Source organism: Macrobrachium nipponense, chromosome 39 (assembly GCF_015104395.2).
Source record: "Macrobrachium nipponense isolate FS-2020 chromosome 39, ASM1510439v2, whole genome shotgun sequence".
Lineage (NCBI taxonomy): Eukaryota > Metazoa > Arthropoda > Malacostraca > Decapoda > Palaemonidae > Macrobrachium > Macrobrachium nipponense.
In genome coordinates, this window is record NC_061099.1 from 51,463,116 (window position 1) to 51,488,506 (window position 25,391).

Here is a 25,391-nt window from a genome sequence, read left to right on the forward strand (position 1 = left end):
TAAAAACTAACGTATCTTGGCCAAGTGCCATATCCAAATAATGAGTCAAAGTGTACTAATGTAGGATCTGCTCTGTATTTAGGTCGTCTGTTTCGAAAACTATTAATATTTTCCTTTTTTTCATTTATTACTGGAGGAATTTCCTTTTGTGGGCATTAAGTATGGTTCCATAGTTATTATATTTGATTTGGGTACGGATCTAGAATCATCGTTTACTTCTTTGTTTACACTTTCCTGAGCCAGTTCCAAGTCCATTCCAGGGTGGTCAACAATGGGGGCCAATGTATCATCCATAGATACGAGTACTGTAATTTTTCAGCCAGGTAGTCCTCCGCCCACCATATTCCTCAGTAAAACGGAGCCCAACAAGGGAGGGATGTGTTATGCAACTTTAAGTGGCCACCCTAGAGGCTACAACCTGGTTATACCACATGGCTCCCAGAACTTGAGGCGTCATCAGTCCGTCGAGATCAGACCCAGCTCTGGGGGCCATGTTTGACATAAGACTTTCCCCTCGCTCGGGCACGTCGGTACTCGAATTCTACGGGTGGAGAGACATGTCAGTCCTCTTCACCCTCCATCAAATCAGAGGAGCAGTCAGAGCCGTAATCCAATGTAGGTCCAAGGTTGTCAACTAATGGTCACTCGTGATAGGGGAAGAATATAAGGATTGAAAATAGGATAAGGCTCGAAAGTGGACCGAGCTTAGTCTGGATGCTCAGAACTGGCCTGTGTAGCATGGTTAGACCTGCCAGGGTAGAGCACTACTCCACTACTGTAGCCCAGTTCATCCTTGCACCACACAAGCCCCACCACCACATCAAGGTGCCGGGCCACTGGTGGGGGGTTCGCGCCCTACTCCTGGAAGAGTATCTAGAGCGGACGCTTACCGTTCTCCTAGCAGGCGTCGAGAGCCTGAAAGGAACCTAATCGAGGATCTGCGCCCTACTCCTGTAAGACGATCAAGAGTAGGCGCAAGCGCTTCGCCTCAAAGGCAGCAAGAGCCTAAAACGAGCCTTTCCAGGGATTTGCGCCCTAATCCTGGTAGATCAGGAGTAGGCTCTGACGCCTCTCCTCGTAAGATTCAGGAGCCTGAAAGGAGCCTTTTGTCAGGCGCGCGCCCTACTCCTAAGAGTCACAGAAGAGTAGGCGCAAGCGCCTCTCCTCACAGGCGCCAAGAGCCTGAAAGGATCCTGACTTTGGATTCGCGCCCTACTCATAGTAGGCGCTCGAGATAGAAACGAGTGTTTCTTCTCCGGATAGGCGCCAAGAGCCTAATAACTCAGGCTCTGAGATCCATCCCCTAGTAGGTATCAAGAACCTAGGGAGAGAAGAAAAGCGGAGTTTTGTTCTTTACCGAGGAAACATATCTCGGGTATTGAACTGGCGGCTCCTTCTGACGAGCTCTTGAAGGATAAGAGTCGTGTACCTGCCAGGACTTCTTCACCGAAGAAGTCTCCCTCTCCGAATGTAACCTTGGAGGAAGTCTCGGAGGAGGAAGAGACGAAAGAAGTAGGAGTCTCTGATTATAAGAGACTTTCTGCATTACTTCTTCAGGAGTTTGGGGACTCGCTGTGTTCAGCTGATCCTTCTTCTCCGGGATCTCTGCTATCAAGTACTAAGTTGGCAAAATCCCCCTCTTTTGTCAAGATGCGGCCAACTCTATCTATGAGGAAGGCCATCAAGAATCTGGAGAACTGGCTCCTGGTTAAGAGGAAGGCAGGTAAGAACGAGTGTTTTTGTCCTCCGTCTAGATTGACAGGTTAAGCCGGGTGTCTGGTACGACACGAAGGAACCCATGGGGTTAGGCCTTCCGGCTTCCGCAAACGCGGATTTTTCTGCTCTAGTAGAATCATCTAGAAGACGCTCTCTACTTTCGGCTAAAGCGTCTTGGGGAATGTGCGAGATGGACCATTTACTTAAGGGTCTATTTCGCACACTTGAAGTCTTCAACTTCATGGATTGGGCCTTAGGAGCTCTAGCAAAAAGAGCGCAAGATCCGGAGTTCGTGACTATGGAGGTGTTATCAAGTTCCTTTCATGCTTGGACAAGGCAGTCATGGATGGATCCACAGAAGTAGCATCTCTCTTTGGAGCAGGAGTGCTCAAAAAGAGATCAGTTTATAGCTCGTTTCTCTCCAAGTCTGTTTCGCCCTTACAGAGATCCTCTTTGCTTTTTTCTCCACTCTCGGAATACCTTTTTCCTCAGGAGACAGTGAGGGGACATTTCCAGATCACTGTCTTTGGAGGAAGCTACGCAGGATCTTCTTGCTCAGTCCGCCAAGAGGCTTAAACCGGCTGTGCCGATGGCTAAGAGAGAGGGAACAGCGAATAGTGAATCTTTCCAACAGCCCTTTCGAGGAAGAACAACCTCAAGACCCGCAACTAAGAGTAGAAGGCCCTTCAAGAGAGGACGATCTTCTTGAAGGCCATTCTCGAAGCCGCAGTGAGACAGGAGTCCTCCAGACTCCAGTAGGAGCCAGACTTTTGAGGTTCGCGAAAGTCTGGGCTCAGAGAAGGGGCGGACAACTGGTCCCTCTCGATCCTCGAGAGAGGATACCTGATCCCCTTCAGGGAAAAACCGCCCTTAACATCCACTCCAAGGGAGTTAGCGGCAAGATACAGAGATCCTTTAAAAAACCAAGCACTATTACATCTGGTGCAACAGATGCTAGAAAAGAAGGCTATAGAAAAGGTATTAGACATTCATTCACCAGGATTTTACAATCGCCTCTTTCTGGTACCAAAAGCCTCGGGGGAGTGGAGACCAGTGCTGGACGTAAGCGCTCTGAATCACTTTGTGATCAAAACAAAACAACGTTCACGATGGAGATGACGTCGTCAGTTCTTTCAGCGCTAAGAAAAGGGGATTGGATGGTGTCATTGGATCTTCAAGATGCCTACTTTCATGTACCCATCCATCCCTCGTCCAGAAGGTATCTAAGATTTATGATACAGGGCCAAGTATTTCAGTTTCGCGCCCTTTGTTTCGGTCTTTCCACAGCTCCCCAATAGTTTTCACGGGATTGATGAAAAATGTAGCACATTGGCTGCATTTAAAAGGAATAAGGATATCGCTGTATCTCGACGATTGGTTGATTCGCTCGCAATCCAGGGATCAGTGTCTGGAGGACCTAAGATCAACGTTGGACTTGACTCAGTCTCTGGGACTGTTAGTGAACCTCGGGAAATCCCAGATGGATCCCCAGCAAAGCAGTGTCTATCTGGGGATTCTGATGGATTCTCGGGGTTTTCAAGTGTTTCCGTCCATAGAAAGACAGGAACGGTGCATTCTAAAAGTGAAGACCTTCTAGAGAAAGAACAATGTTCCGCGAGGGAATGGATGAGTCTTCTGGGGACCCTCTCCTCGTTGGAACAGTTCGTTTCTCTAGGGAGGCTTCACATAAGACCTCTTCAATTCTTCTTGAAGGAGAATTGGGACCAGAAGAATCAGGATCTGTGGGAATCTTTTCCTCTGTCCAGAGAGATAAAGAAAAACCTCAGCTGGTGGTTAGAACCAGGCAGACTGAACGTGGGACTATCGCTGCAGTTACCGAACCCCTCCCTAGTGTTGTTTACAGACGCATCGGAGACGGGATGGGGGGCGACGTTGGGTCCCGAGAGAAGTGTCAGGCACCTGGAGTGGGGACATGGTGTCCTGGCACATCAACGAGAAAGAGTTAGTGGCAGTGCATCTGGCTCTCAGGCAGTGGGAAGCCCAAGTCGCAAACTCAGTGTTGCAGGTAAATTCCGACAACACGACAGCTCTAGCCTACATAAGAAAACAGGGGGGGACTCACTCCCTCTCACTGTACAAGAAGGCGAAAGAGCTTCTTCTATGGTCAAAGGAGTGGAACATCACACTCTTGACGAGGTTTATACAAGGCGAGAAAAACGTCAGAGCAGACTTGTTGAGCAGGAGAGATCAAGTCATTTCCACGGAGTGGACTCTACACTCAGAGGTCTGCAATCAAATTTGGAACCTATGGGGAAGGTCAAACATAGACCTGTTTGCAACTCATTGGAATGCCAGGCTGGAGAACTACTGCTCTCCGATTTCAGATCCAAGAGCGGTAGCGATAGACGGCCTCCTCCTAAATTGGGAAGGAATAGACGGCTACGCTTTTCCTCCTTTCAAGATCATAGGAAACATCATAAGGAAGTTTGTTCTGACGAAAGGAGCAAAATTGACCCTAATCGCCCCATTTTGGCCAGCTCAAGAGTGGTTCACAGAGGTACTGGAATGGATGATAGATTTTCCAAGGTACCTTCCTTTACGGAACGATCTTCTCAGACAGCCCCACTTCGACAGATACCACAAAAACCTCCCCGCGCTCGGTCTGACTGCCTTCAGACTGTCGAAGGACTCGTCAGAGCGAAGGGGTTTTCACGCGCTGCTGCAAAGGCAATTGCAAGGGCCAGGAGACCGTCAACTATACGCGTGTACCAGTCGAAGTGGGAAGTGTTCCGTAGGTGGGCCAGGAATCAGAATGTATCCTCTTCCAGTACCTCTGTGACGGAAATAGCAGATTTCCTATTATATTTGAGACTAAAATGTAACCTTGCAGTCTCGACTATAAAAGGTTATAAAAGTATGCTTTCCTTGGTGTTTAGACATACAGGGCTAAACATCACGGATGACAAAGATTTACACGATTTGATTAAATCATTTGAGACTTCGAAGTCCAAGACAGCCAGACCACCCAGCTGGAACCTGGATGTGGTACTAAGGTTTCTCATGTCAGAGAAATTTGAACCTCCCAATAACTCATCGTTTAGAGACTTGACTAGAAAATCGATTTTTCTCTTTGCATTAGCATCAGCTAAAAGGATTAGTGAACTCCAGGCTTTAGAAGGCACAGTGGGCTTCAGGAAGGATTCTGCAGTGTGTTCATTTAACCCCCTATTTTTAGCAAAAAATGAGAATCCTTCTAAGCCTTGGCCAAGGACGTTTGAAGTTAAAGGATTGACTTCCCTGGTAGGGAGAGAAATAGAGAGAACCTTGTGTCCGGTAAGGATCCTCAAGTTCTATCTAGAGAGGAAAAAACAAATGGGAGGAAACTCAGAGAGCCTTTGGTGCTCGGTAAGAGATCCGAGAAGAACGATGTCAAAGAATGCACAGGCATTCTTTATCAGAGAGATTATTAAAGAAGCACATATTGCCTGTGAAGAGGAATACCTCGGGCAGCTGAGAGTGAAAGCGCATGAGGTCAGAGCCGTAGCAACCTCATTAGCTTTCCACAAGGATATGTCGTTAAACGACTTAATTGGATCCACATATTGGAGATGCAATTCTGTGTTTGCGTCTAACTATTTGAGAGATGTACATGTGACTTATGATAAGTGCTTCTCTCTCGGACCTTACGTGTCTGCGGATTCGGTGCTGGGACAGGGGGCTGAAACCAATCTAGCTTAGTTTAGATAGATTAGGAATTTTAATCTTGTGGTGTTGTTTTTATGGTCGATTGAAAGTGGTCAGGAAAAAGTACCATTTTCAATTCGTAGTGTATAACAAAGTAGTGTGGTCAGGTGGTCGAGATTGGTTGTTTTCATGCTCCTTGTAATGTTTTGGACCTAGGCTCTGTCTTGTAAGAGGGTTAGTTCCCGTTGATACGACAAAGGTGAAGGCTCTACCATGTAAGTGGGATAGGCCCCATTGGTACGATCCAAATAAGGCTCTGTCGAGTAAGCGGGCTAGCCCCCATTGACATGATCCAGAAGGGTTCTCAGTGACAGGTCTCATCCTCACTGGAACTCTTGAGGCAAGCAGACTCATAGACAGTACTCATGAAGTCTTCTGCCCAATAAGGTAGGAATCAAGGTATTTAAGTTTATTTATAGTACCTACAACAAAAGTTGTTTTCCCTGTTTTTGAATTGCTATTCATATTGAGTAACTATCTCTTACCCTCCTCCAAGGGTGCCAATCAGCTAAGTATATATCTGCCGGGTAAGTTGCATGTGTAAAAATGAAATTGTTAAGATACAATAAAGTTTTACACATACTTACCTGGGAGATATATACGTTTAATGGCCCACCCATCCTCCCCTCAGGAGATAGGGGGAAGAAAAATTCTGTCAGAAAACGGGAATGATTCCTATTACCGCCACCCAGCGGCGGTAGGGGGTGATCACCTGACCTACCTGTAGCGTGTGCCGCGAGTTTTGAATTCTGTCGGACGTCAGAGACATAAGCTAAGTATATATCTGCCAGGTAAGTATGTGTAAAACTTTATTGTATCTTAACAATTTCATTTTCCCCCCCTTTTTTTCCCTTCAAATTCCCATGAATAATATGGCAAGTACACTGTCCCCTGGACCCCCCGACTCTTTGGCACCGTTGACAACCTTAGGCTTGGATAAGGACCTCCCTTTGCCATCCATAACCTCCTCCAATGAAAACATCAAAGATTCTTTGATTGTTACTACAAGCTCTTATGTAGTTCAGAACAGGAGAAAGAATAGCAGATTTAATAATAGAAATAAGAATGCTAATCCTGATATTGGGATTTTACTTGGATCTCAAGAACCCGAGACTTATAATAAATACCTTTCTCTTGACCTCGACAAAAGCATAAAAGAACTGAATATATTTGATGTCCATAGAGATATTGTGAAATGCATTGGCAGAGAACCAAAGATAGCCTCTCAAGGTGAAGGAAGCTTGCTTGTAGAAGTTTCATCACCAGATGAAAGTAGAAAATTACTGTCTATTAATGCTGTAGAAGGAAGCACAGCAAAATGCACTCCTCACAAAACAATGAATCAGTCTAAAGGAGTAGTGTATAGTACTGAACTCCTATATTATTCTGAGGACACTCTCCGAAAAGAATTTGCTGATCAAAAGGTGGTTGATGTGAGACGAGTATTGGGAATATTATATCCAACACCTACTTTGATACTCACCTTTGATTGTTTGAGACTCCCTAAATTTCTGAAAGCTGCATGGCTTCACCTGCCAGTTAGACAGTATATTCCTGCTCCCAGAAGATGTTTCCATTGCCAAATGTTTGGCCATTTGATTACAACATGCAGGAAAAAAGAAAGGAATGAACCAGCCATATGCTTTAACTGTGGCAGAAAAGAGCATGGGAATTGTGAGCTTACTCCATGCTGCCCTAATTGTGGGGGAGACCATAGTGCTGCACGTAAATCATGTATCAAGTATCTCTTTGAAAAAGGAACACTTTGTATCAAGACAAAAGAGCGCATTACCTTTAAAGAAGCAAGACAAAAGACTTTGCAGACTCAAGAGCGCATTACCTTTAAAGAAGCAAGACAAAAGACTTTGCAGAAATTCAACACCCAGAAGTCATTTGTAGATGCAGTAAAAGGAAAGGGGGAAAGACAAAAGCAATTGAGTATCAAAAAGTGTAATGAAGATAAAGACGAAAAAATGGATGCTGGGATAATTGTCAATAAGAGGACCTAAAGTAAAGAGTCTGTAATAATGCCTGAATCAAAGTCAAGCACCTTGAGAAAGGAGATACATCCGCAGAAAAAGTTAACGAGTCAAAGCAAAAAATTAGTAAACCTTCATCATCCTATGGTTCAGCTGACCCTAATAGAACATCTGAATTAATGGAAAATAATGAGTCATATCCCACTATTTTATCATACAACACAGTAGCATCAAATGTAGAACCTAAAGCAAACAAAATGTTAAATTTAGTTCAGCTTGGTTTAGGCAATAAAATTAGACTAGCTGAAAATGATAAACCAGATACTACAAGGGTCAAAGATTATGCTAAAGATACTCCTGTTTCAATACTATCATAAGTTTCAAATACTATCATAAGTGATCACTTGGTACATTCAAATGACCCTCTAAGTACTCCTTCGACATCTGGAACTGTACCAAAAGTCCATCACATAACTCAGATGTCATCTTCAAAGAAAAAACATAACAAAACGATCTTGGACAAGGGATCATCCTCTAGAAAATAGGTACTTTCTCTTCTGCTATATTACAATGAAACTGCCAGGGACTTCACGCCAAATATGAAGAGCTATTATGTTTGATTAATACTTATAACCCAGTATGCTTAGCGCTACAAGAGACTATGCTAAGCAACAACAAAATGCTTACTCCTAAAGAGATTTTTGCATTCCACTCCCAATTCCCTATACATACAGGGAAATTCGGGTGGAAGTGCTCTTCTTGTAAGACGAGATATTGCTCACTCAAAAATACAGTTGCAAACTCAATTACAAGCTGTAGCTGTCAAAATTCACTTTTAAAAAAGATGTACACAATTTGTTCATTGTATTTCCCTCCTAATAACCTGATACTTGAACGGCAGTTAACATGCTTGTATGAACAGCTACCCCGACCATTTCTTATATTGGGAGACTTTAATGGTCGACATGAATTTTGGGGTGACATTTTAACAAATCAAAGAGGAAACCTCATCTTATCATCGATCGAAAATTCAGATATGACCCTTTTGAATACTGAAAAACCCACCTATTTTCACATTCAGACTGGCACATTTTCATGCATTGACTTATCTATCACCAGTTCTGATACATTCATTGACTTCAACTTGGAGGTGTTGGATGATCTGTAGGGTAGTGATCATTTTCCAATTGTCATCAGAACTGAGAAATATGAGCCAGTATACAGAATGCCTAGGTGGTGTGCCAGTAAAGCAAATTGGCCCCGTTTCCAAGAACTTAGTTATATTGAACTAGATGCAAAAGATATTCCAACAATAGGAGAAGCAGTGCTCTACTTAACAATGATTTTTATGTTTGCAGCAGAAAAGGCAATCCCAAAAACCAATGGAAAATTGCATTGGAAGCCTGTTCCATGGTGGAATGTTCAATGCAAAATAACACAAAACCATGAGATCAGCTTTTACTAGGTACAGAAGACATCGATGTGAATGCTACTTGATCTCGTTTAAAAAGGCTCGAGCCAAATTCAGATGGCAAATAAAACATGCGAGATGAGAATCATGGGTACTTTTTATGTCAACAATTACCTGGAAAACACCTATGACCAAGATCTGGACAGTTATTAAGAAAATAACAGGAAAGTACAATCCTAGTCCCCTCCCTGTTTTAAAAGTCAATGGTGACTTTATAACAGACTCAAAGGCTGTAAGCAATTTTTTTGCTGAACATTTTGCAATGATATCAAGCAGGGATGAAAATTCTCCATTCTACAGGGAGAGAGTGTTAGCAGAGTCTGAAACACTTGATTGTACCTCTTAAATCTGAATCATATAATATGCCTTTTACCATGGAAGAATTTTTATTTGCTCTTAGTAACAGTAAAAACACTGCACCTGGATCTGATGAAATTTTATATGAAATGATCAAAAATACTTCAAAGGAAACTAAATTTTTCATTTTAAGTATTATTAATAGAATTTTTAAGGAGAGTGACTACCCTAGTGTTTGGGAAATAACGACAGTTTTACCCTTTGTCAAGCCTGGGAAAGATTCATCTGTCCCTACAAGCTATAGACCAATAGCTTTAACATCCTGTTTTTTGTAAACTTATGGAAAAAATGGTAAATTTTAGGTTGGTATGGTTTTTAGAATCAAAGATTATATCATCATGTCAATGTGGCTTTCGCCATATGCATTCTTGCACAGGTGTATTGATACATTTGGAGAATGCAATTTGTCAGGCATTTGCTTCCAAGTAGCATTATGTGGCAGTTTTCTTTGACCTGGAAAAGGCTTATGATACTACCTGGAGGCATGGAATTATGAAAGTCTTGCATGAAATTGGTCTGCGTGGAGAACTACCACTTTTTATTAAAGTCTTTTTAAAAAACCGTTATTTTAAAGTCAGAGTAGGTAGTACTCTGTCTAATTTGAAAGAACAAGAGGAAGGAGTACTGCAGGGAAGTGTGTTAAGTGTCACTCTGTTTGCCTTAGCTGTAAATGGGATAGCCTCAAAAATTCCAAAAGATGTAATGTCAACAATGTTCGTTGATGATTATCTATTTCGTGTGCTGCATCTAAAATGTCTGTTGCAGAGCGAAAACTTCAGTTGGTAATAAATAAAGTTAACAGTTGGGCAGCTGAGCATAGTAGTTGGAAGAATGTATCTTTAACTGGATGTCATTATAGGCAGAGATTTTAATGAGGATAGCCTTTTTAGTTACCTTCAAGAAGCAGGTCTTCTTGAAAAAATTTAGCTTAGTTTGGTTTTGATGTTTGAGTTTGTGTATGTGTTAGTATGTGTCAGTGTATATCATTTGCTTTCAAGTCTTTTACTTCATAAAATTTTTATGTACATAATGTTGACCTCCAATTGATATAATATTTATTACCATATATAAAGTTTTAGTACTTTTAATATCTATTTTGACAGAACTCTGTAGAATTTGGAAGTATGCGGGGTGCCTGTGTTGCTTGTACTTTTGTTTACAATTGATCTGAAATAGGTGTGTAGGTTGGATGGTTATTTCGTGTTTTTTGGGGTTTTCTGTAGTTCTCCGATAGATTTTATATAAACATATTTATAGCTTTTTAATTGACTTTTTCCTTTGCAATTCCTTTTAATGATACGGCGTCAGTAACCTCCTCATTGTGATGCCGGTAAGAATTAACAAATCAATCAATCAATCAGAAGTCTGACTCTTGATCATGCAGATCCTATACTCCAATTAAGTTGTCAGAGGCAGGGCACTCTTCCCCACTCTTATGACCAGGAGGAATAGCCCAGGTGTGCGGAACTCCAGTCAGTTCTAGAGGCTCACTCACATTCCTCCCACCAATCAGTGAGTCTTCCTTATGTAATGGACTGAGGGTTTGTATATCGGGTAGGAACAAATCACAATTTTTAAAAGTAAATTGTATTTTTCTTAACTATATAAACCTGGGGTCCTTTACATTATTCCCACCTCATGCTACCCCTCAATCTGAAACCTGGGCCGAAAGGCAAAGTGGAGTGTTTACATCCGGGCAGGCGGGCCTACCCGCCTACCAGACGGTAGTCACTGCCTAACCACCTTGTTCAAGAATTTGATGGCTGTATTCCAGCCTACGCTGAAAGTAATTCCTTATGTAAATGACCTCAGTATTGTATAGTTAGGAAAAATACAATTTACTTTTCAAAATTTTGATTATAATTGTTCTAGATGATTAGCCAAGGGTCCTTCTATACAAGAAGAAATTAATCCTTTATCCCCACTTTTATTGGATCCGTCAGGAACTGGAACTCAATTTACATTTATGTAAAGTAATGAGAGAGGCCTTTTAAAGAGAGGGTTTTAAAGCTAGGTAGCTGAGGTTATAGTTAACCCAGGGAAAGATCCCATCTCAAGATTATACAATTTAAACTTGAACAGTCTGTATTTGATGCAGTACAGTCTGCTCCAGGTGTTTGTTGTGCTTATAGTGGGTTTATCATTTTTTTTCTTTTCAAATTAAGGAAGTTGTAGGTATCTAAATATACATTACAGGTCAACTCTGATAAAAGTTTTTGGAAGTAGTGCTATTGATCTTACCTCTCTAGTTTAGTTAGATATGCTGGAAATTTAAGAGGGAGGTTCTTCCAGTATGCTAAAACCTTTTTGAAACCTTTCTGATATTAAAACACCTTGCTATCAGAGAGTATCCACCTTTAGACCAAGCCTAATTTATGAAAAAAGTAATTCAAGGAAGAATCATTTCATGGAGGAAATATGTATTGATAATTCAAGGGAGAATCTTTTCATGGAGGAAATATGTATGAGATCTTTCTAATATTACTCCATTACAAAAAATATGGGAAAAATTTGGGAAAGTACTAAATGGGTACCCATGTTAAACCACCTAGACATGCCATATTAAAAGATAGAAAAGGAAATTTTGATCCAAAAGAAATAAGTAATGTAATTGGAGAAAACTTAGCGAATGTACGTAAGTTGTGTAGTAATACAAATTTTAATGAACACTTCTGCACAAATAAAAATAATATAGAATTAAAAGCAATAAATTTTGAAACAAACAAAGATATACATATACATATTATTATAGAAAATTTAATATGGAAGAGTTGGAATATGCTCTGTTGAACAGCAATAAATCTGCTCCTAGAGGTGACAATATTTATTTTGAGATGATCTGCCACGTAGCACCTTGGCAAAGTCATATTTATTACAGTTTTTAATCATTTATGGATTAGAAATTTATTTCCGGATAAGTGGCATGAAGCTATAATAATTCTTATCTCCAAATCTGAAAGGATCCAAGTATTACTAATGTAAATAATTACAAACCAATTTCTCTAACAAGTTCCTTATGCAGCTTACTAGAGAAAATAAAATTTTGACTCCCACGCAAGTCACAATGTAACAGATCTCATTTAGATTCTCTCTCTAACTTGGAAGACCATATATGTTGAGGATTTTAACGAAAACAAATACGTAATTGTAATCATCTTTTTTTTGTATGAAAAAGCAAAAGATACTACCTGGAGGTATTCTATATTCAAAACTTTACAAAAAAAACATCCATGGTCATCTACCTAGGTTTATCCAAAACTTTTTGATAGATTGCAGTTTTCAGTTGAGAATTGATGATGTTCTGTCCAGAACATTTCCACTTTAACCTGTATGTGGAGGGTTTTACCATTTATTATTCAGCATCTCACATAAAAAATGCAGATCAAATAATTAATAAACTGTAATAAAAATAGATGAATGCACATCATCTGTAGGCTTTAAAATTATCCATACATAAACTCAAGCAGTCATGTTTTATAATAATAAGAAGTGGAAGAAGGTGAAGAAATAGTTTTAAAAATAAGAAATCATAGTACATAAGTACTATGCACCAAGTGGTCTAACTTCAAAATATTTAGGATTAATATTTGATGCTCACCTTAATTGGAAAGCTCACTAAACATATAGGAAGTCAAAATGTAAAAGAGCTTTAAATCTAAATTAAAAAAACTATCGAACACTACTTGGAGAGCCGATAGACATAGCCTTACTGTACTGTATAAAGCAACAGTGTTGTCTATCATTGACTATAAAAGCAAAATATATGACTTAGCATCAGACACAACACAAAACGTTAGACTTAGTTCATAACAAAGCCCTTAGAATATGTTCAGGAGCCTTTAGATCATCACCAAAGTCATCTTAAAGTTGAATGTGGTGAACTACCTCTCTCTCTCTCTTGCTCCCATAGAGAGTTAATAACAATGAAAATTGCCCTGAGAATTCAGACAAGTGATTCTCTGACCAAAAAATTATTTGAATTAAGAGATTTTTTATATAAGTAACTTACAGAGTAATTACATAGCCATTATGTAGTTTTGTAGTTAATAGCTATGTAATTACTTGGTAAATAAATATAAAACTTTTATTTTATTATAAAAATGTCATAATTATTAACAATCATTTGTACCACCTTTCCCAGTTAGTTTTAGAAGATTGTTCGAGTCACTAAACTTAAATATGCAAAATTTCATCCTCCTTGGAATATGAATAAAATGAAAATTTGCACACATTTGAAATATTTATAAAAAAGTTTCTCATATATGTATCTTAGAACACCATAGACAACATACAGTAGAACATGTAATCCAAAAAGGTCCACATTATGCAATATACACAGGCAGATCAAAGTCCCAATATGGAGTGGGATATGCTGCAGTATCCCAAGAAAAACTGCTACAGTATTTACAGCTGAGTTATATGCAATAGCATCAACCATAAAAATAATCAAATAAGCCTCATGTAATAATTTTGTGATCTATAGCGACTCCAGAAGTGCTATAGAAGCCATTCAAAGTTACAATCTGAAAAATGATATTTTACAATATATTAAGTTTTCACACCATAAGTTATATAATAATGGAAAAAATATTGAAATATGTTGGATCCCTGCCCATGCAGGAATAAAAGGAAACAAAGAAGCTGATAAAGCAGCTGAAGAAGCAATCCACATGACAAGAGCAAATGAAAACATCCCTACTAGTGACTACAAGTAGTACCCAATTTTATCACTGGTTTACAAAATTTTTTTTGCTCTGAGGCAAGGCTGTGAATAGGTATTTCTTTACTAATTTTTATGTGGTGAATTCAAATTTCTGTACAGTTTTGCTCTATCACCTCTAGTTTTTTTGCCTTCACATAGCCCCTTTTAATTATATAGTACTGCATATAAATACAAAATACTATACATTTTTTTTTTGCTCTGAGGCAAGGATGTGAATAGGTGATTTTTTACTAATTTTGATATGGTGAATTCTAATTTCTGAACAGCTTTGCTTTATCACCTTCAATTATACCCCATATAAATTAAAAATATAATGTTTTTTTTTACAGCTGTTACAAAGGCATATTACAGAAAATAACAACAGATACAGAACATTCATGGAACTAAATTTCTTTGGCTAATACAATACACACAAATCATAGTACAGCAGCCAGTTAGAAGTGAGTTTTTTTTGGATGATCTTGTGTACTTTGCCTCCGGGTTGTCACACAGGAGCATCCAGCAGAAGTCCTGCATCATGCCAGGTTCCACTTGCCTTGGTATTTGCTCTCCATCTTAGTCATATCTTGGTGAAACCTTTCTCCATGCTCATCACTCACTGCCCCGAGGTTTGGAGGGAAGAAGTTGAGGTGGGATTAGAGAATCTGAATTTTGAGTGACATTCGGTATCCCATAGCCTCATAAGACTGTAACAACTCCTCGATACACTTTTGGTAATTGGTACCTGTGTGTGTTACCAAGGAAGACATTGCAGACTGACTTAAATGCTTCCCATGCTCTCGGTTCCTTTAAGGTAAGAAGCTCCTCAAATTCCTCAGTGGCGTGGTTGGTATGGTGTTGGCGTCCCACCTCGGTAGTCACGAGTTTGATTCTCGGCCATTCCATTGAGGAGGGAGAGATGTGTATTTCTGGTGATAGAAGTTTACTCTCGACATGGTTCGGAAGTCACGTAAAGCCGTTGGTCCCGTTGCTGAATAACCACTGGTTCCATGCAACGTAAAAACACCATACAAACAAACAAATTCCATTTCCTTCAGCACCTCTTGGATCTGAGGTCCGACGAACATGCCCTCCTTGAGCTTAGCAGAACTCAGAACTGGGAACAGGGTGCACAGTTGTTGAAAGGTAGTGCCATTTTTGTCCATAGCCTTCATGAAATTCTTCATTAAACCAAGCTTGATATGAAATGGTTGTGTAACATGAATGTTGAGCAGCACTAACTGTCTGCTCTCACCGCCAGTAGGCTACTGGTATATCCAGTCGCATTGCATGTCTGGGTTGCAGATGCTTTAGTTAAAATAAGGCATGTAAATTTTCTAAAAAGACCATAATTCCTAAAATTTCTAATTAAAAAAACACACAATATCCTATATATAGTAGGACACATCTGGTAGCCATGTATTACACATTTATGTACATGTATCAGTACAGTCCCCAATTATGCGAGAATTTGGTCAATCCATGGCCTCGCAGAACTGGAAAATCACAGATTTTGATGCACATACTTTATGGGAATAATTCCATTAGGGCCAAGGCAAACAGCAACTTACCCAGTCAAACTCTTTTACTACCCATTTTCAATACTTTCTATGTACTAAACTATTTTTTTTTTCTAATATGAAGTTGTTCTTATGGATAAATAAAACATTAAAGAGGTTTTAAAGCTTTAATAACTTGAAAAAGTTTAAAATTACACCCAGGATGGTGAAAACTCCTGCACGCAAACACTGCCACCATTGAGTGCAAGTGTACCGTACGATACAGTCATTTCCTGCTGTAAAAATCTTTAAAAAACCTTTTGGGTGGAATTTCCTTTAACCATCCAATAGCGATGGCAATGATGATGATACCGATCATTCATACACTGCCCTATGATGTCACAAATGCATGAGGCAGAGCCTTCTATCTTAGCCAGTGACTGAGCAGGAGTCTTCTGTCTTAACCCTTAAACACCGATTGGACGTATTAAACGTCGACATAAATTGTCTGTTGGGAGCTGATTTGACTTATGGTACGTCGATATAAAAAGTTTTTTTTTTAAATTCGCGGAAAAATACTTATAGGCCTACCAGGCGAAAACTTTTGAATCATGGGCCTTGGGGGATGCTGGGAGCTCACGGATCAAGGCGTTGTTTTGTTTACAATCGTTAGGCGCGCAAGCGCGAATTTCTTTCTTCTCGCACTAAGAAACATCAGCGACCCATCTCAGAAATTATTTTGTCCCTTTGACATAATTTTTGCACCATTTTATATTAGCCATTACATAGAGTATTATATATGAAAATGTGCGCAATTTCATGTAGAATACAACTAAAAACAACTCATGGTTGTAGCTTTCATCAGTTTTGAAATATTTTTATATAAATAACGATGTGCCAAAATTTCAACCTTTGGTCAACTTTGACTCCACCGAAATGGTCGAAAAACGCAATCGTAAGCTAAAACTCTTATATGTATTCTAGTAATATTCAATCATTTACCTTTATTTTGCAACAAATTGGAATTTTAGCACAATATTTCGATTTATGGTGAATTTATGAAAAAACTTTTTCCTTACGTCGGCGTAGTAACTCTTCCGAAAAAATCATAAATTTTTTCGTCCAATTGTCGTAATGTTTGCACCATTTTAAATTAGCCGTTACATAAAGTTTTATATATGGAAATGTGTGCAATTTCATGTAGAATACATCTAAAAACAATCCATGGTTGTAGTTTTTATCAGTTTTGAAATATTTTCATATAAAATAACAATAAGTGCCAAAATTTAAACCTTCGGTCAACTTTGACTCGACCGAAATGGTCGAAAAACAGAATTTTAAGCTAAAACTCTTACATTCTAGTAATATTCAATCATTTACCCTTATTTTGCAACAAATTAGAAGTCTCTAGCACAATATTTCGATTTATGGTGAATTTATGAAAAAAAAACATTTTCCTTACGTCCGCGCGGTAACTTCTGAAAAAAATCAGAAATTTTTTCGTCCGATTGTCGAAATGTTTGCACCATTTTAAATTAGCTGTTACATAAAGTTTTATATATGAAAATGTGTGCAATTTCATGTAGAATACAACAAAAAATAATTGAAGATTGTAGCTTTTCTCATTTTCGAAATATTTGCATATAAATCACGATAAATAGAAAAAAAACCCACATTTGGTCAACTTTGACTCTACCGAAATGGTTGAAAAACGCAATTGTAAGCTAAAACTCTGACAGTCTAGTAATATCCAGTCATTTATCTTCATTTTGAAACAAATTTGAAGTCTCTAGCACAATATTTAGATTTATGGTGAATTTTAAAAAAAAACTTTCCTTCCCTCTGCGCGTGGATTCTCCGCCGCAAATCTTCGAAATGCGTACGTCGCATTCTCGTAATATTTGCTCCATTTCATATTAGGCGTTTTATAGAGTTTTATATATGAAAATGGGTGCAATTTCATGTAGAATAAAAAAAAAATAATTGAAGGTTGTAGCTTTTCTCATTTTCGAAATATTTGCATATAAAAAAAATATATAAAAAAAATTTGACATTTGGTCAACTTTAACTCATCCAAAATGGTCAAAAACTGCAATTGTAAGCTAAAACTCTTACAGTATAGTAATATTCAATCATTTATCTTAATTTTGAAACAAATTGGAAGTCTCTAGAACAATATTTCGATTAATGGTGAATTTTTGAAAAAAATATTTTTTTACGTCCGCACGTTACGAATTCATGCATCATTTTGTGATAATATTTTCTCTGTGTTGCTTTGATTGTTTTACAATGTGTTATATACCAAAATGATCGCAATTTAGTGTACAATACAATGAAAAAAATTAACTCATTAGCTTTAACCGTTTTGCTTACAGTGCGATTTGAATACAATTATATATGAAATTTTGTTTTCGCGCTATCATATATCGCATTATTTATATATGATAATTATATTTTTTTTCATTTCTGATGGTTGCATACTAAACTTCATGCAATGACAAAAAAAGGAACCAAAAATGACTCGCAGGTTTTGAACAGCTTCTCAGATACAGAAAAACTATTTTTGAGAAGTATAGTGCATTTACTTTTGTAAGATCGCTTTGGTGGGGCCAGGTTGTCATATCTACGGGTATGTCAGTCCCATTAAATGCATCCTGCAGATATAATCCTTCTTAGGAGGATTCACTTTAGACCTTGGGAGTTGAAGGAAAGGGTTTGCTTCTTCCCTGTTATTTTTTTTTTTTATATTTTATTTTCATTCCCGATTCTATTTAGTTATTCCTTTTTTCTCTTTCTATAATATAGATGTGCTGAATGGCCTGGTGGATGCGGTGTTTGGACTTGAGATATAATTTCATAAGTCAATAGATCTATTATGCCCTTAGAAAAGACAACCACGCATTCCTTCTTTGCATAACATTTTTATCAAAATCATCCAAGTCAGTCACAGGACTCACTTTCTCTTTTCTTTTTTGAAATACTGGAGATTCCACTATATTTCCCATCTCTCTTGCTTCCTTGCTAAGTCTACAAATAGTCAATTCTGACACTTTTGTTGCTTCAGATGTTCTCTGGATAGCCTTCAAAACATCAGTTCTGGGACCTTCATGATGTTTTTATAAAATGAAGTATTTCAGAAAATTATAGAATCTTTCCTTGGTCTCAGGTGGTGGGTAAAGGCGTTTGCAAGAGTCACATGGGCTGTCCATTCATACTTATCACAGTGGGTGATGGAGAGTGAGCATCCTTTAATAATATTGACCATAACCTTTTAAATCCTCTTAAAAATCATAGGTCCCATAAACTCAGATCTGGCATCGCCGGGGAAAAAATATGCCATATCCTCACTTTAGTTAATGAAACTGAGGTTTTAACGAAGAATATACAAAATAAGATTATTCAAAATATCTGATGGAAACAAAGGACTACATTTCAAGAAATGAAAACTATTTCACTAGACTCCATGATAATACAGTGTTCCCCCCGTATTTGCGGGGGATGTGTACCAGACACCCCCGTGAATAGTTAAAACCCGCAAATAGTTAGAACCACCACTAAAAATGCTTATAACTGCCTATCTTGAAAATTCAGATGCCAAATGTATACCTTTAATAACATCCTTCTTCAAATATACCTAAAATTACTAACCTATTACTGCATTAATCTTTGAGGTTATATTATTAATATCATTTCAAAGTCATCTTAAACATTTTAGCATTAAAAATATATACCTACAGCAAATAACAGAGAGATAGAGAGAGAGAGAGAGAGAGACCAATGAATGGCAACATCATATATCTGACCATCAAGAGTGAAATTATGAATTATTTCTGAGACAGAGAGAATAATAATGGAGATAGAGAGAGAGAGAATAACTCCTAGACTCCAACTCCTTCCCCTCCGCCAATTCGTATATCAAACTGTCATTTACTCCCCCGCCCACCTTCCTCCAAGTAGATAAAAAGACTGGGAATCGCTATTTTTAAGTAATCTTATTAATATTTGAAAATTAGTTATAAGGTAAATCATTTATTTACACTACAAAACAAATAAACATACGTAAGTAAGAAAGAGAGAGAGAGAGAGAGAGAGAGAGAGAGAGAGAGAGAGAATGTTATTGTTACTGTTTAATCTCATTAAACTTAATATTATTTGTAAACTAGTATACTGTATATTATTATTTTACCATAAAATGTAGTAATGTCCTTAAAGATATACTTATACATACACTTCCAGCCCAAACAGAGGGCGAGAGTTACCACTATGACATACTATTTTGTGTGGCAAGAGAGAGAGAGAGAGAGAGAGAGAGAGGGGAGGGTTATCCTTATTTAAAAGACTGAAATGGATAGATTATTGTATTTCTTTAAAATACTATCACATGAATTTTGAAATTAGTTATATTGCTATTATTATTGAGTGTAGGTCCACAATAATATCGCATGTGAAGTATAAAGTCTTTAATAATAAGAGCTTTCAAACCTTGTACTAGGTTCATCTTCAGTCAAGTGAACATTATGAATTTAAAAATCCGTCGAAGTAAACTTCTGAACAGGACAATTATTCCACTATGACGAACGCAAATGAAGGAAGCGCTCAACAGCCCAACTAGGTAATTCCATTTGTTGTTGTTCGAATTCCTGTTGGCTATTCTGCTGGAATGTCTTGTGGGCTGTGATGATGCTGCACGGTGTTCCCCTGGCGGCGCAGCTGCAACAATGCTGGACGTCACGTCCCCCGTGCTGTAATCTGTCTGAGGGAGGAGAGCAGAAGAGGGGGCAGCATCAGGCGGAGGAAAAACAGAGCTTGTCTTAAAATTAAAATTTTTAAAAAAGTTTTTAAGATTGCAAAAATTGACTAATGGGTCTTCCCCAACGAACGACTTGTTACCGTAAAAAGTTTCTCCTAAGTTTATGGCGGCGCCTTCCACTAGTCTTCTTGTTTGGACATTGTTATTTTTAAAGATTATGTTAGATCCATCCCAATTCAGTCTATGGTTGTTCTTAAAAGCATGGGAGACTATTGCATTGTTCTGTGCATGAAGTGCATATGCTCGTTTGTGTTCCCCTAATCGGGTCAGTAGTCCTCTTCCACTTTCCCCAAAATATTTTTCCTTACATTCATGACAGGGGATTTTGTAAACTCCCGGAATTATAGTATTCTTATCGTTATTGTTGTTTCTAATTAGTTTATGGCTAATCGTGTTTGGGTATTTAAAAACTATTTTAGTATTTTTCTGGCTACTGTTAACATAGTTACATAATTTATCGAGGTTGGGATTAAATGGGAGGGGTAAGAAATCTGTTGGGTTTTTCCTTGGGGTGTTAACAGGACGATAAAATGCTTTCTTAGCTCATGAAATGGCTTTGTCAATAAAATGATCGGGGTATCTTAGTCCTCTGAAGGTTGATCGGATGTGCTGAATTTCTCCATCGACAAACTCCGGGTCGCATATTTTAAACGCACGTAGTTCGTAGTCAGTACTACAATGCTCTTAATGTTATTGGCATGGAATGAATAAAAATGAATGTAACTTTCTGAGTTGGTTGTTTTTGCGATACACAGAGAATTTAAATTTATAATTATTGTGATCTCTAATGACTAGTACGTCCAAAAAAGGTAGATATAATCTACTTCTCTCTCTCTCAACAGTGTTCCAATTCAATAACCAAGGATTTGGCCAAAATGAAGGTGTAGCTATGGGTTCCCCCTTGTCCCCCGTACTTGCAAATCTATGTATGGAGTTTGTTGAAAGGGAAATCTTAAACAGGTGTGATGATACAATAAAACCATTGCTCTGGGTTAGGTTTGTAGACGACATATTTGTTGTGATCCGAAGAAACGATCAGAACTTAAACAGATTATTAGAAATAGCCAACAGTATTCTCCCCTCCATAAAATTCATAAAAGAGAGAGAAGTAGATTATAAGCTACCTTTATTGGACGTACTAGTCATTAGAGATCACAATACTTATAAATTTAAATTCTCTGTGTATCGCAAAACAACCAACTCAGAAAGTTACATACATTTATATTCATTCCATGCCAATAACATTAAGAGCAATGTAGTAATGGGTACTAACATTTAAAATGTTCTGGATTGAACAGGGGTGTCAAATTCATTGTCTTCATCTGCATAATATACAGTGCGTCCTCAAGTTACAGCGCTTTTTTAGTGCTGTTAAGGGCGTTTTACAGAAACATGATGACATAAGCGCTGTTGATGGTGCCAATGGTAAGGATAGGCATCAAGTTGATGGGTCTGTAGCTTGATGTTGCACCATGAGCAATGTTAAAGTGCTGTTAATGGTGTAAAACAAACTTAAGGCTCGGCGTTGGAACAGATCCCTTGCTACAAGTCAAGGACGCACTGTATGGCCCCATCTTCTGGGCATAGATCTTTGTGTATTAGCTACTGTTCCTTGTTGACAAAATGTCACATTCTTATTTAGACCAGCCTTAATTATATAACCCACAAGCTTACTCACAAGACTAGTCTGTTTTGTGACCCCTTGTTAGGCATTAGAGCCTTGGGTAGTACTGTCTGCCTTCTTTCTGAGATTATGTATGTGTATCCTTTGCTCCCTTGTTGAAGTAATATTTAGGGAAAAGAGCCCTTTCCACCTAGTTTTCAGTGCCAGTTGTTGTTATAGCATTATTCTCCTGCCGTACTTGTACTTGTTGCAACTGGCACAGACAACACAGTGATCAGTCTCACTACCAGGGGTACTCAAAGGCAGGAGACAGGTGGGAAGGGAGATTCATCTGTGGAATATCTAAAGATAATACTGAAGCACTTTAGGCCAGTGTTATTTAATGGGTTTAATATACATTTTTTTTAAATGAGATATTTGAACAACTGAGTAACACAATAGAATTATACACTGAAAAGCAAATTAATGAAGTATTGTACTTCTTTTCAGGTTAGAAATGATGAAGTCTTTAGACGCATCTCATTGGCAGATTTGTTGCAGTTGATGGTTGCCCATGCAGAGGATACTGAAGCAGCTGTGTCCTACCAGTATGAAACAAACCCAGCTTCTGATGTCAATGGTTCTGAAATTCCCATTAAATATAGAGATGAAGTTGAGTTGGTTGTACACAAAATGACCCAGCTTGAGGTAAGTAGGTACCATTTATTAGGTCAACTTGTATGGGTACTTCACATGGTATTTAATCCAGGGATCCTGAAGCAAAGTTATATGTAAAGTTTATTATGGGTAAAATAGTGAAAATGTTATATTTTAACTGATTACTATTACATAGCCTTTTCGTGCATCTCTGCTAACCCTAGACACTCCCAACTTAATAGCCCCCTCGTTTTGGGACCACCTTGACGTGATGAGGGGCTCTCGAACCTTAGGAATTTCTTCCTAGGTTTGAACCCAAGAGTCCTATATGTATAACATTATATATTTTCGAGTTAACTTCTGTGGACTTTTCCATTTTTGCCAAAATTTTCGAAAGCAAATAAATGAGAAAACATATGGCATGGTTTAACGTGGAGTTAAATCCGAAGCTAAATAGTGAGAACTGTGGTAGATCCATCATCTACCCGACAATGTTTGGACCTGCTTTTCAGATGGAACTATTCTGTGGAGCTGGACCACAGATTCTAGGGGCCCTGGTTCTAGGAATAGAACTCCCGGCATTCTATCCAGTTTGCCCATAATGTGATTAGGATGGGGATAATTGTATTATCATAATACTCTTAGTCCTAGCAAGCAGGTTCTGCTTACACTTGGGCCATACTAATCATGTTATGCCATCCCCTTTTTAGGGTAGGGTAGGGATGCAGACATTTGGGAGTCCATTCTCACTTGTGCCATTGGCGGAAGATTTAACTGCGCGAAGGACCAATATCTTTTCAAAGAATTTTTTTTTATCTCAAATTTGTGAATACTGAACTAAATTATTTGAGTACCCCTGGGCCCCATGATGGAAAAACTCCTGCACAGTTGATGACTATTGGCACGTCACTCCCGAATTTCCTTGGTACTGCCTCAAGTAGTGAAAGTACTATAAATGATACAAAGGAACACCCTGTTCCAAGTGAAGTAGCAGAGCCAGAAAACCAATTAGGGTGCATTAATAAAAAAGAAACAAACAAAAATAAATTGGTAAACTCCAATATCGTAATAATGGAATCATACATGATGAACAATAATTCTGAATTAGAGAGAAATAATCCTCCCAACAATACAGAAAAATATAAAAATCATAACAGACAAGCAACATACATAAAACAAGGACCAAAAAGAAACAAAAATTACCGACTTAATCCCACATTGGTACATTTTGATGACCTCTTTGGACCAGATAATTGGTCAAGATTTCTAGTCCTCAAAGCTGACAACAAAATCTCAGCAGCAATACTAGAAAACAAATTACTTAACATATATCCAACACAGGACATGGAATGTAGACACATCAAGGACAATGAATGGCTTATCCAAGTAACCAATAAAAAGCAGTCCACTGCCTTTTTAAGTATAACAGAAATAAATAATATAAAAGTAACAATTACAAGCCATGAAACATTGAATTATGTTCAGGGGACAGTCATCCTACTCAATAGCGAGCAGGAGCTTCCTTCAAAACAACTACTGCTAGACTCCTCAAAATTGAGATACTAGAACAATATTCATGATCTAGAAATATACTCGATTTCAAGTAGGAAAGACAAGAATAAAAATATCAACATTGCCAAAATAAAATTTACAGGCCAAGACCTACCATTTAAAATAAAAATTCTTGGACAAAATAGAGAAGTTCGTCCTTTCGTTCCAAAACCACTAAAATGTAAACAGTGCTCAAGGTATGGACACATACAAAAAATGCTGTAATAAGGCAATATGTGCAGTCTGCGCATCAGATAACCATACCACTAATTGGAACTGTAATCACCCAAAATGTATTAATTGTGGACTAGCCCATCACACGAAATCTAAAGAATGCTCAATTTGTCTATATAACACAGAACTTCAGTTGTTAATAAATAGGACAGGAATGTCAGTCATGGAAGCCAGACTCAAGCTAAAAGTAAGGAGTTAATAATCCATTCAAAAGCCCCACCTTTTCAAATGTAAGTAAAAATCAAGACATCAAGCAGCACAATAACAAACAAGATAATATAAACATAGAAACTAAATTTCATTCCAATAATACTGAAACCCAAAATAAAAGTGATATTACACCAATCAATACCACCACTAACATGGATGATTCAGTGATCCATGGAAAAGAACTTCCAATGGAAGAGGAGTTAATTAATAATAATAATCGAACTGACAAAAAGAATGACCCCACCTAAGGGAAAAAAAGTGAATATTGAAAATTACAATCAATCCAAAGAAACCAACTACACCAGGAGAACATTTTAAAAAAGTATTATGCTAACCTCATCACAAGTGGAAATACACAATTACCCTCAATCTCAATCAAACATCCATCTGGACAGTAAAGAAACAGTTAATCACTCTCTACAATTCCCATCAAATAATGCTAATGAAAATCATACCACTAAACAAAACCGAAATATAACTATCACCCCCCAACCATCCACAAGACCCAAATATTCCATTAACAACAACAAAACAAATAACCCCTCAAAACAACAGTCCTTATCACTACAGAAAAGGACCAATAGAATTACAAAACCAGGAATTTCTAAAGCTAGATCAAATACTTCTGAACCAATAATTAACATCACCAAACATGCTTCTTCTTGTGGATCTAATGAGTGCTTCATAGGTACATATAACCAACTAACAACCGAGACAGAGGACACAGTACAAAATTGTATAGACAATTTTATTAAATTAAGGAAATGCCCTTTAACACACCAACATGAGAACGAATTATGCTCTAAATCCTTAAAATACAAAAAGGAAATTATAAAATCAAAAATACTTATTAATTTTCAATTATGAAAAACAAAGAACTGCTGAATCTAATAACCA

At 38.0% G+C, this 25,391-nt stretch overlaps 1 protein-coding gene across 1 annotated transcript in view; it reads left to right on the plus strand.

Annotated features, from left to right (window-relative positions):
* LOC135210342 (centrosomal protein of 41 kDa-like) overlaps positions 1 to 25,391 on the plus strand; it is a 66,103-nt gene that overhangs the window by 11,040 nt on the left and 29,672 nt on the right. Inside the window, exon 2 of the mRNA XM_064243235.1 lies at positions 22,353 to 22,550. Coding sequence (XP_064099305.1) covers positions 22,353 to 22,550 — 198 coding nt within the window. The remainder of the gene's footprint in view (positions 1 to 22,352; positions 22,551 to 25,391) is intronic.